General features: G+C 53.7%; 1 protein-coding gene and 1 long non-coding RNA gene across 4 annotated transcripts; one reads left to right on the top strand and one right to left on the bottom strand.

Annotated features, from left to right (window-relative positions):
- Positions 1 to 6252: 6252 nt before the first annotated feature.
- On the top strand, positions 6253 to 16988 carry PELI3 (pellino E3 ubiquitin protein ligase family member 3). Of its 3 annotated transcripts, XM_064364705.1 has the most exons (8): positions 6253 to 6375; positions 7498 to 7650; positions 8196 to 8267; positions 10600 to 10729; positions 11808 to 11909; positions 12961 to 13155; positions 13454 to 13642; positions 15263 to 16988. In XM_064364705.1, the coding sequence occupies exons 2-8, from the start codon at positions 7499 to 7501 to the stop codon at positions 15830 to 15832; spliced, it is 1410 nt and encodes a 469-aa protein (XP_064220775.1). In that variant the 5' UTR covers positions 6253 to 6375; position 7498; the 3' UTR covers positions 15833 to 16988. The 3 variants fall into 3 exon arrangements, with proteins under 3 accessions (XP_064220775.1, XP_064220776.1, XP_064220777.1); XM_064364706.1 differs by lacking the exon at positions 8196 to 8267; XM_064364707.1 differs by lacking the exon at positions 8196 to 8267 and having other exon boundaries at positions 6340 to 6375; positions 7498 to 7626.
- Positions 13211 to 19949, bottom strand: LOC105706494 (uncharacterized). The gene is made up of 4 exons (XR_001104841.2): positions 19738 to 19949; positions 14628 to 14802; positions 13861 to 13943; positions 13211 to 13584 (listed from the first exon to the last, which is right to left on the bottom strand). It is a non-coding gene; the product is annotated as an uncharacterized LOC105706494 (long non-coding RNA).
- Between the last annotated feature and the right edge of the window lie 18 nt (positions 19950 to 19967).

The following is a 19967-nucleotide window of genomic DNA, read 5'->3' as shown; positions in this document are numbered from 1 at the left end:
GCTTCTGGAAAAAGATCACATCAGAAAAACATGGTATAAAGTTGAAGCCAAGAGTATGGCTGTAAATTCCCTAAGATTTCAGGTCTAAGGCAACAGAACCATTCAAACAATAAGGGCTTCTAGAAGCATTAAAGGATTTGTCTATCAGCATGAGCCCAAGGTAGAGAGGAGCTTATCTCAAAGAGATTTGTGGGCATAGTCTAAAGAAGTGAATAAGGTCCATAGAAATCTACAAAGTTTTTTTTTTTTTGAGACAGAGATTTTGCTCTTGTTACCCAGGCTGGAGTGCAGTGGCGCGATCTCGGCTCACCGCAACCTCCGCCTCCTGGGTTCAAGCAATTCTCCTGCCTCAGCCTCCCGAGTAGCTGGGACTACAGGCATGCGCCACCATGCCCAGCTAATTTTTGTATTTTTTAGTAGAGATGGGGTTTCACCTTGTTGACCAGGATGGTCTCGATCTCTTGACCTTGTGATCCACCCACCTCAGCCTCCCAAAGTGCTGGGATTATAGGCGTGAGCCACCGCGCCCGGCCAGAAATCTACAAAGTTTTTAAGAGAATTGTATTGGCAGAAACACTGCCAACTTGGATTGTAAAGGACAGAGACAACAGAAATGGAAAAGAGGCATTTGGATCCCCAAACTTCTATAAACAGGATGCAGGCCAAGAAAACTACTCAGCTGCAAACACAGGCTACCTTTTATGGAAAAGGAAAGATGATTCAGGAAATAGAATTAAGAGCCCGGAGGGTGGAGCCAAGAGCCATGGATTGTTATTCTCAAGCCTTGGAGTCTTAATCAAAGAACTGCCAACTTGTATCTTGCTAGAGTTGACAATTTCTAGGCACCAGTGACTCTTGCATGCCTCCCATATTCCCTTTTTGTTTTGTTTTGTTTTTGTTTGTTTGTTTGTTTTGTTTTGTTTTTGAGACAGAGTCTTGCTCTCTCGCCCAGGGTGGAGTGCAGTGGCACAATCTCGGCTCACTGCAACCTCTGCTTTCCAGGTTCAAGTGATTCTCCTGCCTCAGCCTCTTGAGTAGCTGGGACTACAGATGCATGCCACAACACTCGGCTATTTTTTTTGTATTTTTACTAGGTACCAGTTTTCACCCGTACCTGGTCTCCATCTCCTGACCTTGTGATCTGCCTGCCTCGGCCTCCCAAAGTCCTGGGCGTGAGCCACCATGCCTGGCCTGTTTTGTTTGTTTTTGAGACAGAGTCTTGCTCTTTCACCCAGGCTGGAATGCAGTGGCACCATTTCAGCCTCCCAGGTTCAAGTGATTCTCATGCCTCAGCCTCCGGAGTAGCTGGGATTACAGGCATGTGCCACCACACTCAGCTAATTTTGTACTTTTAGTAGAGATAGGGTTTTGCCATGTTGGCCAGGCTGGTCTCAAATGTCTGGCCTCAAGTGATCCACTCACTTCGGCCTCCCAAAGTGCTGGGATTATTGGCGTGAGCCACCATGCCCTGTCATTTCCACTTTTTGAACATAAAGATATATATCAGTTAGTGTATGCCAGTCCTATCATTGTTTATTGGGTTTGCGGGGGAAGATAACATATCTCTTTAGTTCACAGGTTTTCAGATGGAAAGGAACTGTACTTGAGGGGTTATAGCCAAGGATCCATACACAAGAGACTTCATGCACACCTGGACCTGATTAAGGTGGTGAGATTTTGGACTTCCAGTAGATGCTGTAATGGGGCAAGATGGGGGTCGGTGAGAGGGAGGATGCATTTTTAATATGAAAGGGGAGTCAGAGGGCAGTCTGTGGTAGCCAGCCTCCAAGATCCCCCACAATGATCCCTGCCTCCTCATGTAGTCTTTTCCCACACTGAATAGGGCTGATCTGTGGAACCAATCATATATGACAGAAATGAAGGTGTGTAGCTTTTGAGGCTAAGCCAAAAAAAAATTATAAATATATATATAAATTTTTTTTTTAGCCAGTTTCACTCTTATAGCCCAGGCTGGAGTGCAGTGGTGTGATCTTGGCTCACTGCAACCTCCACCACCCCCCGGATTCAAGCGATTCTTTTACCTCAGCCTCCCAAGTAGCTGGGATTATAGGCACTCGCCATCATGCCTGGCTAATTTTGTATTTTTGGTAGAGGCAGGGTTTCTCCATGTTGGTCAGGCTGGTCTCAAACTCCCAATGTCAGGTGATCCGCCCGCCTCAGCCTCCCAAAGTGCTGAGATTACAGGCGTGAGCCACCGCACTTGGCCAAAATAATTTTTAAAAAGACATTGTAGCTTCTGTCTTGCTCTCTTGCATCACTCACTCTGAAGGACCCAGCTATCACGACATTCAAGCATCCCAAGGGGAAGTCTCTCTGCAAAGGAACATTAGCCTTTCACCAAAGCCACTCACCTGCTGGGTACGTGAGTGCACCTCCTCCCAAGGGGATTCTCCAGCTTATTAAGCTAACTTTTTTTGGTAAGGAGCCAGATGATAAATAACTCAGACTTTGAGAGCCATACAGTCCCTCTCACCACAACTCAACTCTGCCATTGTAGCATGAAAACAGCCACACACAGTACATGATCTAGTAGACATGGCTATGCTCCCATACATTATTACAAAAACAGGCAGCAGGCTAGATTTAGCCCATGGGTTGTAGGTTGCTCACCCGTGTTCTAAAACTAAACATCATCTTCTTTCCAGTCCCCATTGCACCTGTTAGAAGACAGTGTCATCAGAGTAAGTTTCAGCTTTTCTCAGTCATTTCAGATTTATTTATTTATTTATTTATTTTTTTTTTTTTTTTTTTTTTTTTTTTTTGAGACGGAGTCTCGCTCTTGTTACCCAGGCTGGAGTGCAATGGCGCGATCTCGGCTCACCGCAACCTCCGCCTCCTGGGTTCAGGCAATTCTCCTGCCTCAGCCTCCTGAGTAGCTGGGATTACAGGCACACGCCACCGTGCCCAGCTAATTTTTTTGTATTAATAGAGACGGGGTTTCACAATGTTGACCAGGATGGTCTCGATCTCTCGACCTCGTGATCCACCCGCCTCGGCCTCCCAAAGTGCTGGGATTACAGGCTTGAGCCACCGCGCCCGGCCATTTCAGATTTAAATGCATTCCTTTGCACTCTTCCACCTGCTTCTCCTCTACTTGGAGTGGTTTCTCAGATCTGAGGGGACTTCCCCAGTGTCATGGCACTGGGAGAAGCAGGAGTCTATGGACCAGTGCCCCTGTAGCCGGCTACCTTCCTTGCTAGCTTCTACTGAGATATCTGTATCTTACCAGCCTCTAGCTGTCAATCCAGGTACCTTGATCCACCTCCCCATAGGACACTCCAGCCTCTCTCAGCTTGGCAATTTTGGGGCACAGAAATCTCAAGGCTTTCCCATGCCACTCACACATCTAAGACTCTACAGACCAGCCCTCCTAGACACAGCACAAACCCCACACACTGCTGTAGTCACCCTGCTTCTAGGGCTTTCCTCTAAAGCTATAGCCTGAGAACTGAAGCCCAGGTCACCTTTGCCCTGGATCCCCAAATCTCTGTGAGGGATCTGTCTTTTCCCAACCCTACCCTCCCACTCCAGCATGGCCTCAAGCGCAGAACCCAGCATCTTAGCTCTCCCTTCTCCTCTTCAAATCTCCCAGCCCAGAAGGAGTTTGTTGCAGTTGTTTTTTGTTTGTTGTTTTTTTCTTCTTCTTAATTTTTTTTAGAGACAGGATCTCATTCTGTTGCCGAGAGTGGAGTGCAGTGGTATGTTCATAGCTCACTGCAGTCTCAATCTCCTGGGCTCAAGAGATTCTCCTGCCCCAACTTCTTGAGTAGCTGGGACTATAGGCGGGCACCACCATGCCCAGCTAATTTTTTAATTTTGTAGAGACACTTGCTATGTTGCCCAGGCTGGTCTCAAACTCCTAGCCTCAAGCGATCCTCCTGCCTTAGGCTCCCAAAGCATTGGGGTGAGCCACTGCACCCAGCCCTGTTTTGTTTTTTCAACATGTTTTCAGAACTAGATATGCAACTACCTTTCCAAACTATTCCAAGCCCCTCACCTTCAGGCATTCGAACCCAAGAATTAAATAAAGCTTATATCTTATTCCTTTATTTGTCCGTTTCTTTGATGCAACAGGAACAAGATCCAGATTGAAGAGAGAAAAGGGAGGGCTGACAAAGGAATTTCAAAACAATACTGCAAAATCTTATTTCACCACATATAGGCATCATTATTATTCCCATTTTACACATAAGGAAACCGAGGCCTAGAGAGATTAAGAAGCTGGAGTTCTTGGGGCAGAGGGCTGGATTTAGAGCCAGAAGCCAAGATTGGAACTTCGGCATCTGTGTCTGCTGCTGGTGTCCAACTCTCCCTTCCTCTCCCTTACTTGGGCAATCCTGGGATCGGGCACACCCGGGCTCCCTGAGGCCCCTGAAGGTCTGGCTGTGCCCACCATACAGCTCCAATCCCAGTACTCTGCCCCAGGAGAAATCCCTGCCTCCTTCTCCAGTGAGTCTTGGTGATCCCCCTCAGACCTTCCTCCATGCGGTCCAGTGTCAGGTGGAAGCATCAGCTCTGCATCTGCCTGGCTTGTGACCCGGGGCAAGTTTCTTCTCCTGCCTCAGCCTCGACTTCCTGGTGTGTAAACTGGAGATTATAACAGGGATTCAGCGTGTGTTCACTGAGGACCTGCTCTGGCAGGCAATGCATTGAAAGCTAGGGGTACACAAGGGAGTGAGGCTGTCCAAGGGTCCCTGTGCACACCGGCACAACAGAGGCCTCTGGAGGCATCAGTGAGGACAGCTATCCTGTGTCACAGGGTTTGTGTGACCTGTAGCCAGCAGCCCAGCAGTCTGCTTGGTGGGGGTCTCCCAGGGAGATACTCTGGGACTAGTGTCTTATCCCCTAAAGAATGTGCCATCTGGTGCTTTCTTGTTTCATCTAGCCACTGGGCCCCAGAACAGTTGGCAAAGCAGTTGGTATCTTTGGCTATTTTTAGGCGGGGGAGCTAGTGGGGTGGATGTGGTGGCCCCAGGAGAGTCTGGTAGATTGGGAGCTTCAGGTACAACAAGTTTGTGGGGGTGGGTGGCAGCAGTTTTCTCTTTCTCTCAGGAATGTTTAGGTAAACTCCCATGCATCCTTCACGATGGAAGTCAAAAGCCACCTCCTCTGTGCAGCCTTCCTTGATTTTCTCATAAAACACCACCACTGCCACCCACAAGACGAAAGACTTGGTCTGGAACTATAACCCAGCCTTTAATTATAGTTTCAGACCAAGAGTACTGAGCAATGGGGACCTTACCTGATACAGATAAGCTTTCTTTTCCGCACCTCTGAGGCTCCATCCTGCCAACCCTTGTCAGAACAACAAGGTACAGAAGTTAGGAGTTGTGACTGAAGTCACTCATACAGCTGAGATTCCCTCTTGGCCCATTTCTAGCAAACTACAACAAGCAAGTCACTTTTGTAAATCTATTTCCTCATCTGTAAAATGGGCAACCATCATGCCTGCCTTCCAGGATTAAAGTAAAGGGTTTAATTTGCTCAAAGCACAGAGCACAGCGCCTGACATAGAAGAGATCTCTGGCGAACCCCAGGCTCAGAACGGGCTGTGCTCCCCCAAAGGTCTCCTTCCTTTGCAGCAAGTCGGGTGTTGTATGCATGCTGGCAGAGGGGAGGTGGCTGAGGGGAGAGGAATGGGGGATGCCCAAGCTGGGCTGGAAGACAAGTCTGCGACTCTAGTCAACTAAGGCTGCCTCCACCGCTGACGCACACCCCCTTTGCCTTTGCCATTTTCCTCCTCTCCTCTAATTGTGTGGCGCCCCCAGATGGGAGGCGGGGTGTCGGAGCTGAGGGTGGGGAGTCCTCGGGCCTAAGGCCGGGGAAGGGGCCTCCAGCGCCATGTGAGAGCCCCGATCTACGGTGAGGAGGGGGCGCCTGGGTCTCTGGGAAAATCCCGGAGTTCCCGGAAATGGAGGCGGATTCTGGGGAGCCTGAAATGGGGGACGGGTCGTGTGACTAAGGGGGAGTCCTGAGCCGGAGAGGAGGGGCAAGGGAGTCCCACAGTCGGAGTGGAGGGCGGGGCTTCCCTGGCCAGAGGGCGGTGCCAGGGGAGGGGCGTGGTCTCTCGTGAAGGGGCGGAGCTCCGCCGAAGAGGGCTAAGCGTCGCCGCAAGAGGCGGAGTCTGGAGCGAGGCGGGGCTTTCCTAGGGGCGGGGACAATGGGGCGGGGCCTCAGGACAGGGGGCGGAGCGTGGCTGTTCGCGCTCATCCCCCTCCCCCGGCCCCGGGTGTCCCCGTGACGAGGCAGCGCGAAGCCGCCGCGGGCCGGGCCCATCCCGCCGCAGCGGCCCGGGGCCGAGCAGGGGCCAGACGGGGAGGGAGTGGCGCCCAGCGGGGCCCGGAGCGTGGCCAGGTGAGGCCGCCGGGGCGGAGGGGGCGGGGGCTGAGCCGGGCGGGCCCCGGCGGGCTCGGGGGGCGTGTTTGCGTGTCTGGGGGTGGCGGAGGGAGTGGGTCCGAGGGCGGGCGCCGGTGGCTGTTGCGCGCCCGCGCGTCCCTGCGGTCGCTGGTGCGGGTGGTCTCTGCGCCGTCCGGGCCCGGGGTGTGCGGGGCCGTGCGCTCGCGCGTGTTGTGCGGAGGGGCCTCCGGGTGTGGACCTGCGTAGGCGCTGGGCCGCGGTTCTCGTTCTGCCCGCCCGAGCGCAGGGCGCCGGGCGCGGGCCTGCCCTGGCGCAGTCCCTCCGGCGCGGGGATGTTTTCCAAACAGGCTGCCTGCGGGAGACGTCTCTGCTGCAGCCCGAGCTCGAGGGGGGAGCGCCACCCCCACAGGCCTCCTGAGACCTGGGTGGCCGGGACGCAGACAGACACCTGAGGGAGGGAGGGAGGGAGGGAGGGGAGGGCGAGCACCCAGGAGGAGTCCATTGGCCTGCCCGCAGGGGGAGGCCGAGATAGGGAGACTGAGGCAGATGGATGGTGTGGCGGAGGCGGGCAGACAGGCAGAGACGGGGAATGGGGGAGAGAGATGGCGAAAAGGACAGCAGCTGGGAGGACAGAGAGTCATTGAGAAAACAGACAGACAGACAGAGGCCTAGACCTTGAAGGGGCAGAAAGATTCATATGGACAGGTAGATTCAAAGAACCTGTTAGAGGGGCTAAACCAGAGGTCCAGAGGCTAAGCGCTATACCCAGGAACTGAGTCTGAGATGAGGGGTAAGGACCCCCAACTCATGGGGTGCTCCTCTTTGAAGCACATCCCAGATTGGGATCTTGGCCAAAAAGTAGCCTCTGACTACCCCAAGTTGGTCCATCCCTCAGGCACCACTGAATATCCTGACCCTCTGACTGTGCCACCCCTCCCTGGTATCCCAGCAACCTCAGGCAGTTTAGAGGAGGCAGAGGGGAAGTGGTTGCCATAGCAGTAGAGGCGGTGAAAGGTCACCCTTGCCTTAGCCTAGGCGGCCTTGCTGCAGGCTGGAGCTGGGATTGAGCGGGGCTGGGGTGGGAACCTGCAAAGCTCTTTTCTCTCCCACTCTGCCCAGAATGGTGCTGGAAGGAAACCCTGAAGTGGGGTCCCCCCGAACCTCAGACCTCCAGCACCGGGGGAACAAGGGCTCTTGTGTTCTCTCCTCTCCCGGTGAAGATGCACGGCCAGGCGAGGAGCCCATCAAGTATGGTGAACTCATTGTCTTGGGGTGAGCATCCCTGGCTAGGAGGGGTGAGGCACCAGACACCCCCCCCACACACACAGCACAGCCAGAACAAGGGCCCCGACCCCTCCTTCCCCGACATAGGGCTTTCTGCTGTTCTTCCCTCCTCACCTTCCCAGCTGAAAGACAAAATAGACCAAACCCACCTCAATTCATAATTATTATTTTATCTTCCCATTTTTCACAAATTACTGTGACAACTCTAACCGCCCAAGTTCCTGATCAGATGAGAAAAATGTAACACCAGCTGCTTTTCCTAAAGCACCTAGTATGTGTGGTGTGGGGTAAAGAACTCTTAGCTGAGTTCAAATCCTGCCTCTGCAAGTTGCTGAACTTCCCTGTGCCTCCGTTTCCCCTGTTTTGCAAATGGGGATGATAATAATCCCTTCCTCAGAGGGTTGTCAGAAGGAATGAATGAGGTGATTTCTGTAAAGTACATAGAACAGCGCCCAGCACATATCGAGTGTTCTGGGAGGCAGGCCTGTGCCAAGCCCTTTCATGGACATTATTTCATTTCAATCTTCACAAAGATGCTGTGAGGAAGGAGGTGAGGAAACCGAGGCTCAGAGAGGGGAAGTGACTGGCCCAAGGGCACACAGCTGGTAAGTGGCAGGGCTGGGATTTGGACCCAGGTCTTTCTTACTCTAGGTCAAGTGCCCTTTCACTAAGCCACAGCTGACCCACACACTGCAGATGGGAAAGCAAAGGCCAGGAGAGAGGAAGCCACGTGAACTGGCGGCCAGGCCAACCTCATCCCTTCCTGGTCTCCATCTGACCAGGATCCCTGCACCATCCACTCAGCTCTTTCCCCAGGGACATACCCTCTTCCTTCTTCCTCCTCTCCCAACCAGGTCTCCTTTTGGCCTCTCTCTGCCATTAGTCCTAAAGAAACTATTTCATAAGCTATATCATTATGATTTTTAACAAAAGGCTGCTGTTTGTTGACATGTGCTTTAAAAAAAAAAAACAGTAATAGTGAACACTTATCAAGGACTTGCTATAAATATGCCAAACTCTGTGCCAAGCACTTTTAAATGCTTCGTCTCATTTAGTTCTCAAAATGAACCTCCGAGGTAGGTCCTAAAAAATTAGCTCCATTTTACAGAGGTCATGTGATAAGCAGAAGAGCCAGATTTAAGCCAGGCCCAAGCCTGTGTCCTGAACTGCTCCACCTCAAGGCCTGCCCCTGCCCATGTGTGGGAAGAGCTCACAAGGGCAAAAGTGATGTCTCCCTTGGGAGAGCTTGCCTTGGAAAAGCAGCTGCTTCATATCTCACAGGCAGGACTGGCTTTCCAGCCTAAGGCAAGGCCACTAATGTGGGAAGCTGCAGAGCCACGGGTGTGGGCCCTCCTGGCAGCCCCCTGCAGAGCAGAGTCCATACTGGCTACACACCACAGATGGCTGGAGAACACTGAAAATATACATTGACAGGCCCTCTCCAAGCCTACAGAATCACTGTCACAATGGGTAGGCCCAGGGAATCTGGATTTTTTTTTTTTTTTGAGACAGAGTCTTGCTTTGTTGCTCAGGATGGAGTACAGTGTCATGATCTCAGCTCACTGCACCCTCCGCCTCCCTGGTTCAGGAGAACCTGGGAGGTTCTCCTGCCTCAGCCTCCTGAGTAGCTGGGATTACAGGCACCCACTACTCCTGGCTAATGTTTGTATTTTTGGTAGAGATGGGGTTTTACCATGTTGGCCAAGCTGGTCTCAAACTCCTGACCACAGGCGATCTACCCGCCTCGGCCCCCCAGAGTGTTGGGATTACAGATATGGGCCACCACACCCGACCTCACTGGATTTTAACAAACTCCCTGGAAGATTCTGAATCAAGCGGCCTTGTCTGTATTTGGCAGCTATTTGTCTTGTCACTTCCTGTTCCCAAACCTTCCTGGCTCCCCACCGCTTACAGAATAACATCCTCAGCCTGGAGTTCAGAGCCTTCCCACCAGTGTCATCTCCCCGCCACACTTCACCACCAAAGTCACCATTCCCCAATCTCATCAGACCCTGACAGCCTTGGGACCTTTGCTTAGGGTGAGCCTCTATCTAGAGGGGCTTCTGCAAGTCTGGAGTGGGACAGACCAGGCTCGAATCTGGACATTTTCACCTACTAGCCTGAGGCAAGTCACTTTACCTCCCTGAGCCTTGATTTCTCTCATGTGTAAGATGGGCAGAAAGCCACTTGCCTGACAGGCCACTGCACAGATTCCATTAGGTGATTGATAACATAAAGGACAGGAACACAGGGGCAGCAGCCCATGGCAACAATGAGAGCTATGACTCACCCACTCTGTGCCTCTCACAGCCATCCCCTCCAGACAAGAGCTGGAAAGGCAGGTGGAAATTTGACATGTATAGACATATGGAGGTGGTGGTATTGTGGGTCATTTTTTCCTTTCATTTTGGTTCCCAGTAGTGGTGTGAGAAGTGACAGTTTGCTACAGGTGAACCCTTTCTAGTTCTTCAAGACCCAATAGAGGTGTTTCCTCTCCCAGAAACCTGATCTTAGAGCCAGAATTCCCTTTTCTTCTTCTAGGCTTATGGCATCCTTGGCTTGTGTCTGGGTGTGGCAGGTGGCACTTAGGTTCCTGGAGAAGCTGAGGAACCTCTCCACTGAGGGCCCACAACTGACCCGTGGTGCTCTGCTGCCCCCATGCACAGCACCGAACCAGGCATGGCTCAAGTGTCCAGGAAATACTTGGTTAACTGAATGAAAGTGCTTTTGAAACTGTTCTGACACCCCCTGCCCACTCCCCAGTGCACCAATTTGTTATTGCAGGTCTTCTAGTTTCAGGGGCTTCTAGAGCTCGTTTATTAACGTAGGATCTCCCCAGAAGTTGGCAGTTTCCTCCAAGTCTCATCAGGGGTTCACCTTCCCTCTTTGTCTCTCTCCTCTTGCAACCCTTTCTTCTTAACCCCCCCACATCTATAGCTACAATGGATGTCTGGCAAGTGGGGACAAGGGCCGCCGGCGAAGCCGCCTGGCACTGAGCCGCCGGCCGCATGCCAACGGAGTGAAGCCAGATGTCATGCACCACATCTCCACGCCGCTCGTCTCCAAGGCAAGCAACTGACCCATAGACCTGAGCGCCGGTCCTGCCCAAGGCCCAGATCTTTGGCCTTCCCAGTCCTACCTGCCCACAGCCCCCACTGCAACAGGGGAGCCCACTTTGTGTCATCACTCACTGCTTACTGGGCTAGCCGAGAATGGTGATGAGAAATCCTTTGCAGTGTGCACAGTTCTTTACAATTTGCAAAATACTTCCTTGACCACTGGACCTCTCTGAACCTTGGCTACCTCTAAGACGGTGCTGCTTCTTTCCATCCAATGGAAATGGAAATGGATGGAAATGAGCTGCACCATTTTAGAGGCAGCTAAGGTTCAGAGAGTGGGAGGCGACAGTCACACTGCAATGGTAAAGGAAAAACCTTTGGCTTTAGAGGATTTGGGTTAGAATTCAGCCTCTGATATTTCCAGCTGTGTGCCTTTAGGCCAGTTTTACTCTGACCCGCAGTTCCTTCAACTGTAAAATGGGAACGATAACCCCATTCTTTTTTGTTTTTGAGACAGAGTCTCGCTCTGTCACCCAGACTGGAGTCCAGTGGTGTGATCTCGGCTCACTGCAACCTTCACTTCCTGGGTTCAACCCACCTAAGCCTCCTGAGTAGCTGGGACTACAGGCGGGCACCACCACACCTGGCTAATTTTTATATTTTAGTAGAGACAGGGTTTCGCTATGTTGGCCAGGCTGGTCTCGAACTCCTGACCTCAAGTGACCTGCCCGCCTGGGCCTCCCAAAGTGATGGGATTACAGGTGTGAGCCACCACGCCCAGACTGGTAACCCCATTTGTGGTCCATCCTCTGGCACCACTGAATATCCTGACCTTCTGACTGTGCCCCTGCTCCCTGATATCCCAGCAACCTCAGGTAGTTGGAAGAGGCAATTACTCAAAAATTCTTAGGGTGACTGTAGGGTTTAAATCACGTGAAACACCCGCTGCACTGTCCATCCTCTGCAAAGGATGGAGCTGCCCCCTTCCCAGGGAGTGGCTGCTGGGCCTTGAGCTCCAACTGCTGGCTCGAGGCATACCTTTATCATGGCTGCACACCCTGGCAAGTGACTTTTTTCTCCCCTCAGGCACTGAGTAACCGTGGCCAGCACAGCATCTCGTACACACTGTCCCGGAGCCACTCAGTCATAGTGGAGTATACACATGATAGTGACACAGACATGTTCCAGGTATGCTCAGACCTCTCTACACACCTCCTGGCCACCAGGCTTTTAGGCTCTGCAAGCATTTCAGGTGAGGCTACATGATGGGAGGCCATGGGAAAGTTGCTTCTCTTCAGACGAGGAAGCAGGATGTCCTAGTGTGGGCTGCTGACTGCAGAGTCATACAGCAAGTCAGCGGCTGTATCAAGTCTCAAACTCAAGACTCCCAGACTGTGGGAGGTCACATGGTTCAGGAGTTCAGGTGTGAGAGGCTAATGTGTGGGTTCAGACTCCATTACTTAAGTTCTTTTTTCTTTTTTTTTTTTTGAGATGGAGTCTTGCTCTCATCACACAGACTGGAGTACAGTGGCGGACTCTCGGCTCACTGCAACCTCTGCTTCCTGGGTTGAAGTGGTTCCCCTGCCTCAGCCTCCTGAGTAGCTGGGATTACAGGCATGCACCACCACGCCCGGCTAATTTTTGTATTTTTAGTGGAGACGGGGTTTCACCATGTTGGCCTTGAACTCCTGACCTCAGGTGATCCACCTGCCTTGGCCTCCCAAAGTGTTTACAGGCGTGAGCCACCTCGCCCAGCCAGCGTCACTTAAGTTCTCTGGGCCTTGGTTTACTCATCTGTAAAGTGACGCCCATAATAATACCCACCCCACGGGAAGATTAACTTAGGCATTGCACATAAAATGCTTAGCATGGTGGCTGGCCTATGGCAAATAGTTACTCGGAATTCACTATCTGCTGCTAACATTTGAGCAGCAGATATTATTATTATATTATTATTAATTATTATCCTGTCAGCAAATCAACTGGTATTTATTGAGTGAGGTGATCCCCAGTGCTGGGGGCAACAGAGAAGGAGAAGCTCCAGGCCATGGCTTCTTGGACTTGGAGACCCCATCTGGGAACCTAGAGGACCTAAAGAGTTGGTATTGCCCCTTCCTCAAGGTCTGGCAGCCTCCTTGTTTGGTGGCCTTGCATACAGAGCAGCTGCTGGTACTCTGGGTGGGGAAGCCCATGAGAGTCCCCTGTGCACAGTCCCTGCTTGCCCTCCCTGTCCTCACAGATTGGCCGCTCCACGGAGAACATGATTGACTTTGTGGTAACAGACACATCCCCTGGAGGAGGGGCTGCCGAGGGCCCTTCTGCCCAGAGCACCATCTCCCGCTATGCCTGCCGCATCCTCTGTGACCGCCGGCCGCCCTATACTGCCCGCATCTATGCCGCTGGCTTCGACGCCTCCAGCAACATCTTCCTTGGAGTGAGTGAGCGCCCAGGAAGGGACCAACTCTGTCTGTGAGGCAAGGGGTAGGCTGGGGAGGTGCAGCATCTTGGGGTGAACCAGCCCACAGTAATTCAAATGATGGTCCCAGAAGGGCTTAGCAACCCCAGCTAACTGATGAGCAAAGTGAAGCCCAGAGAGATGCTCAAGTCATGCAGCTTCAATGCCAGGCCTCTCTGGGCCACCTCCAAACTTGAGAGTAGAGGGACAGTGGCTCTGGCACATGGCCTGCTGGTGGCCACTGGGAGATATGATCTGATCCCTTATGTGGTCCCAGGAGCGGGCGGCCAAATGGCGGACCCCAGATGGCCTGATGGATGGACTGACCACCAATGGAGTCCTGGTGATGCACCCGGCGGGCGGCTTCTCCGAGGACTCAGCCCCGGGTGTCTGGCGGGAGATCTCGGTCTGTGGGAATGTGTACACATTGCGGGACAGCCGCTCAGCCCAGCAGCGGGGCAAGCTGGTAGGTGGCCCACTCCACGCCCCACCCCCATCCTTGCCAGGCCCTCACAAGCTGCCCATCCCCCTGCCCAAGCCAGGAAATGATCTCTAGTCCTTCTGCCCCAGGGAACCCCAACAGGCTCCATGTTGGGGAATCCCAGACTCAGGGAGTTCTTGGCATGTGCCACTTGTCCCACAGACAGGCAGACAGACCAGGGTCCCCAAGCATAGCGTGCATACCACTGGAGGTCCAGGGGGTGATGCAAAGCAAGGCGCACGCAGACATACCGTGCAGTCCCAGGTGGCTTTGAGGCTGCTGGCAGCTTAAAAAAAATCACACTGTCTTATAAGAGTGACACTTGGCCCATGTGCGAGCAGTTTATAGCCTAAAGTGTTGGCAGCACGTCTGTCACGTTCAGACAGGTTTCGCACTGTTCTCTCCCAGGAGGAAAGTGTCCTTAGAATAGTTCTGACACAGGTGTTAGTGGAAGCTCCTTGTGGTACAGATCAGAGAGTTGAGGTTAGGAGCCAGAGTAAGTCCTAGAGAGAGGCAGGGGCTGCCCAAGGTCACATGGCTGTGCTCCTCAAACAGGCCATGCACTGCTCTTCCCAGGCATGAGCACATCGGCCAAGGAGATGCAAAACCTCAGAGAAAAGCATGGCTTTTCTTTCCAGAGCGTCAACTCTGCTGGGAGGTCTAGGGAAGCATTATTTGTTAAAACGATACATGTGAACGTTTCACAGGCCTACTCTGCTTGAGCACCCACAATTTGCCACGCCCTGTTCTAAGTTTTTATGTTGATTGATTATTTATTTATTTATTTTTTGAGATGGAGTCTCACTCTGGCCCAGGCTGGAGTGCAATGGCACAATCTAGGCTCACTGCAACCTCCGCCTTCCAGGTTCAAGCGATTCTCCTGTCTCAGCCTCCCAAGTAGCTGGGACTACAGGCATGACGCACCACACCCAGCTAACTTTTTGTATTTTTAGTAGAGATGGGGTTTTACCATGTTCACCAGGCTGGTCTTAAATTCCTGAGCTCAAGTGATCCACCTGCCTCGGCCTCCCAAAGTGCTGGGATTACAGGCATGAGCCACTGCACCCAGCCTGATTGATTCATTTAATCTTCACGAGAACCATTTGAGATGCCAGAAGGTGCAATCCACCTTGAGGATGAAGAAACTGAGATGGAGAGAGGTTAAGTTACTCAACCAGGGACACAGTTAGTCAATGGTGAGGCCAGAATTCAGCCTGGGCAGCCCAGCTCCTGACTTTCTGCTTTTAACTGTAACCACTGGGACAGATGCTTTGGGCTAAGTACCCAGCATTCCTCATTAGAAGTCTTCCTGCCTCTTCCAGGAGGAGGCACTTTGGGAAACATCTTATTTTAGAAAAACTGTCTGGGTCCAGACTTCCTGATTAGACAGATGGGGAAACCAAGGCCCATGCCCCACTGGGAGGGGGCGGTCAGCATGTGCCTGGGGTGCACCTGCCCGTCTGCTTAGCCTCCTAGCCTGCCTTGCCCTTCTGCCCTGCCTGCCCTGCCAGCCAAGGTGTCCTCTCCAGGGAGGCTCTGTGGGATGGACCTGCGGGCTCAGTAGGGGCCTCTTGGGCAGTAAGGCCCTTCTACTGCCTCTGGCAGGTGGAAAACGAGTCCAACGTGCTACAGGACGGCTCTCTCATCGACCTATGTGGGGCCACACTGCTGTGGCGCACACCAGCGGGGCTGCTGCGGGCTCCCACACTGAAGCAACTGGAGGCCCAGCGGCAGGAGGCAAATGCAGCGCGGCCCCAGTGCCCTGTGGGCCTCAGCACTCTGGCCTTCCCTAGCCCAGCCCGTGGCCGCACGGCACCTGACAAACAGCAGCCCTGGGTCTACGTCCGCTGCGGGCACGTCCATGGCTACCACGGCTGGGGCTGCCGGCGGGAGCGGGGCCCCCAGGAACGTGAATGTCCTCTCTGCCGCCTTGTGGGGCCCTATGTGCCCCTGTGGCTTGGCCAGGAGGCCGGCCTCTGCCTGGACCCTGGGCCGCCCAGCCATGCCTTTGCACCCTGCGGCCACGTCTGCTCTGAGAAGACTGCCCGCTACTGGGCCCAGACACCACTGCCCCATGGCACCCACGCTTTCCATGCCGCCTGCCCCTTCTGCGGGGCCTGGCTTACCGGCGAGCATGGCTGCGTCCGTCTCATTTTCCAGGGCCCACTGGATTAGGCTCCCTGGAGCCCCCTGCTGCTGTGCCCACCTGCCCACCCAGGTCCCCACCTCCTGCAGCCCAGAGGGAGCTCTGCATGTGGGACACTCCCTGCTGGCACATAGCCACACCAGATGGACATGTTGGATGGGCTGCGCCCTTCCCCCCAACTGTGGCCCCCCAAGGAGTTCCCCAAGATCTCCACCCCAGTCATGCCGATGGGGCCTTCAGCACCAGCTCTGTCCTGGGTTGATGGAGGAAAGCCCAGCCCCATGCCCTTGCCCTTCCTGGGGCATCCCGCATCGTGCCGCCGACACTGTGTGCCCCTGGGGGAGTGAAGGGGTCAGGGGCCCCTGACCCCCAGCTTAGGCTGGCTGTGCCCTGCGCCTGCCAACCCAGTTTCAGACACTTACACTTCTTGCTGCCACCCTGGGTTCCTCTATAAACCTCGATGCTCAGCTGCCCTCACAAGTCCCACGTGCCCCGCATGCTTGCAATGCCTCCAGGCCCAGAGTGAGTGGTGGGTAGGTGGTAGGCTGGGCCAAGCATTTGCTGATAGACAGTGGGCTGGACTCTGTGCTACGTGGTCCCTGGGGATACAGAGGCAATCAGACCTGGTTCCCCACCTGGCAGAGTTCACAGTCTAGTGGATGACAGACAGACTGTTACCAAATGGCAACAGCTTCATGTGTGCCAGGATCAGAGTATGATTGGGCTGTGGCAGGCCTCACTGGTCATGGAAAAGTGAGGGAGGCTTCACGGAGGAGGTGGCATAGGAGCTCAGCCTCGATGGTTGCTTGGAACCCTCCGGGTCCACAGGATGGGAAGCGTGCTCTATACAGAAGGGAGGGCCTGTGCACAGGCTCGGGTGTCAGTAAGCCAGGAATCCAGGGACAGATTCAGGGTGGCTAGAGCATGGACTGCAGGGGAACAGAGAAGGAGGTGGAGCAAAAGGTTGAGACCATATGACCAGGGAAGATTGTGATCAAGGAAGATGCTGGATGAAGGATTCTGAACCTCATTTGTGGATGGTCAGGAGTTAACAAAGGGAGGAGAGAGGACTCACTGGTCAAGAGTGTTGGCTGTGACACAAGGGCCATCATCCCCGAATGCCCACCACGTGCCCCGCACTGTGCTGATGATAATAATAACTATGTCCATTGAGCACTCTCCAGACACCAGGCTCTGCTTCTTGGAGGTTTTGTTATTTAATCCTCATAGTAACCCAAGAAGGGAGGTGTTGCTGTTTGTGTTTCTGAGGAGATGAGGGCAGATTCACCAAGTCACACAAGTAGAAAGTCACCAAGCCAGGATTTGAATCCACAGCTGCTCCTCTCCATCACAGTGTTGCTTTCCTTCAACAGAGGTGGGGGTGGACCAAGCAGGGTTTTGGATACTGGACTGGTGGGCACGCACCTGCTTCATGCCCAGCCCTGTGCAGGGCCCCTGCAGTGGGCAAGGCCCTGCCTCTGGCAGCCCATGGTCTGCAGAAGGACCTACCTGTGCTTGTGCCGGAAGTTGACCCCCACACCTGTGCTGACCACCTGCACCCCAGGCCAGGATGCAGTGGGCTATCAGCCAGGCTGGAAGTGTTTGGAGGAGTGAGAACCAGGAGCTCTAGAAGGCCCAGGAGGGACCTGGAGACTGAGCCAAGTCTTGAGTGGCAGAGCATCTCCAGAGGCAGGGAGAGTTGGGAGGGCAGCCCAGGTGAGGGGAACAGCATGGCATGGCAGGAAACATGCCCGGTGTGGAGGGGGGCCCCCAAAGGGAATGAGGAGTGGGGAAGGTTGCTGGGGCCTGATGGGCCCTGATTGCTGTGGAAACCAAGCCTGAACTAGATTCCTCTTCATCCTGGCCACAGGTAGGGATGTTGCTGGGGTTGCTCCCAGACCGTTCCTCGGGGTAGTGAGCCAGGAAGACAGATGGCTATTCTGGAGATGAAGAGAAGGCTCTGAGTACAGGCCTGACCTGATCTGGGTCCCCAGGAGAAGGCAGATGGCAGACCCTAGGGGAATGCAGGTTCCAAGGGGCAGGATGGACCTGCCCAAGGCCGCACAGTTGGTTGGGGCCAGGAAGACCAGGCCTGGGCTATTGCGAGGATCGAGGGCACCACATGTGATGAGAGGAGGAGGGTGTGATCAGATTCTTGCTTCCAGAGCATGGCACTGCTGCAGTGGGGGCAAGAAGAAGGGTGGGGATGCTGCAGGAAGCGTTGGAGCATTCCAACTTCTCTCCCCTCACATAGATGCAACAAAGCACTAAAAATCCAACTCTTCCCAAGTACTCAGGTATTGGTGGAGGGGATCAGATAGCCTTGGTCTTATCCCAGCTCTGCTTTGCCAGTTCTGAGAGCCTCAGTTTCCTCAGTGTTAAAGGGAATAACAGTCACTACCTTGCCAGGTGGTTGTGAATATATGGAGGGCACCTGTAACAGTTGATTCATAAGTGTTACTCCTCACCTACCCCTTGTTCATTCCCAGGGGGAAGAGCCAAGGCTGGGGAGTTATGACTCCAGTGATAGACTGCTCCATGTGTGTGTGTCTGTGTGTTGGAGTCAGGTGAAGGGGACAGTGTGGTGCAAGATCTGAATCAGGCCAGGCCCCAGTTCAGGGACACCTGAACTATGTGGCGTTACAGCAGTCCATGAACCTCTTAGCCTCAGTTTCCCCATCTGTACAATGGGTAAAGTGATGATACCTCAGGAATTTTGCAAGAATTAAATAAGGTCCTCCATGCCAAACTGATAGCAAGGGACCTCAGTACATGCTCATATTATCTGTAATCATAAAAATGTGATCACGCAGCTTGGTTGGGGATCCTGAGAGCACTGAAATCTTTTGCTTGCCTGAGCTGCCCCTGCTGGCAATGGACAGCACTACCTCCTTTACCTGTGCATATATCTACTTCACCTGTCAGTCAACTTTACACCCATTTTACTTTTTTACTTTTTTTTTTTTTTAAATCGGGGTTTCACCATGTTGGTCAGGCTGGTCTTGAACTCCCGACCTCAGGTGATCCTCCCACCTTGGCTTCCAAAGTGCTTGGATTACAGGTGTGAGCCACCATGCCCAGCCCTTTACACCCATTTTAAAGACAATTAAAACGGAGGCACAGGAAAGAAGAGGGGTGACTTTACTGAGGACATTGACCAACTTGTTGAACTCCCCCATATAACAAGTCATCATCAAAGCTAAAAGCTTGTAACACTCTTGTGCCAAGCAGGGCCTTGGGCGCCTTTGTGGATGAAACTGGTGTCTGGTAGGCGGACGCTGCCTGGCTTAGACACAGGCGCAGCAAGGACACTGTGGGGTTTCAGTCCCTAAAAGCCCCTCACCCTGCACAACTATAGGGAGCAGCACTGTAGTCAACACATCACAACCTACTATATCCCTTGGAGTGAATTCAATTATTAGCCTGGTTTTCCGGCTCAAAGAGCCAAAACTTCCAGACAACCTCGCTCCATCCCCGGTCTGACCCTGGGCCCTCACCTAGACTACTCCCCACTTGGCCTAGGTCCTTCCACATGCCCCATTCAGACTGAGGTGTGAGCCTGTCCAAAAGCGGACCGCAAGCCCGCCTCTGCCCTGGACTCCCTTTTGGGGCCCGCAGAAGGCTTTCTCAGCCATCTGGCATCTGTCAAGCACCAGGAAACTGCCAGCCTGTTTGTGCTGAGGGAACTGAGGCTCGGGAATGTTTAGCGGCTGCTTCCAGGCCCGTGGCGGGTGGGTGGTGGTGCAGTGAAGCACTCGAGGCGTTTCTCCGCGCCCCTACACGGGTGGGACCACCTCAGCCCTGGCCCGAGTCCGCTCGACAGTAGCCCCGATTCCCGCCACCGATAGCTTTGCAGCCTCCAAGTCTCCAACCCCAGGCCCGGAGTCCCGTGAGGAAGGTGGAGCCACATTACTCCTATTGTGTAGGTTCCCACCTGCAAAAGTGAGGTCCGGGCCCCTGGGGTGAAACCCCAAAGGAAAGCGGGATCGGGGCTGGGGAAAGGGGGGTTCTCAAGTCACTGATACCCTTGCCAGCTCGGCCTGGGCTTGGTGACCTTGTCAGTCCGGTCTGCTGGGACTAGGCCGCGGCCAGGCAGGGCACAGAGGTCCCCGGTCTGGCGCGTGTGCGGCCTGCGGACAAAAGGCCGAGCCCGCGGGGCCAATC

This window comes from Aotus nancymaae, unplaced genomic scaffold (genome assembly GCF_030222135.1).
Source record: "Aotus nancymaae isolate 86718 unplaced genomic scaffold, 86718_ANA_hifiasm-v0.15.2.pri h1tg000059l, whole genome shotgun sequence".
In the NCBI taxonomy this organism is placed as follows: Eukaryota; Metazoa; Chordata; class Mammalia; order Primates; family Aotidae; genus Aotus; species Aotus nancymaae.
The sequence above is the reverse complement of the archived record's forward strand: the minus strand, read 5'-3'. Positions and strand labels throughout refer to the sequence as shown.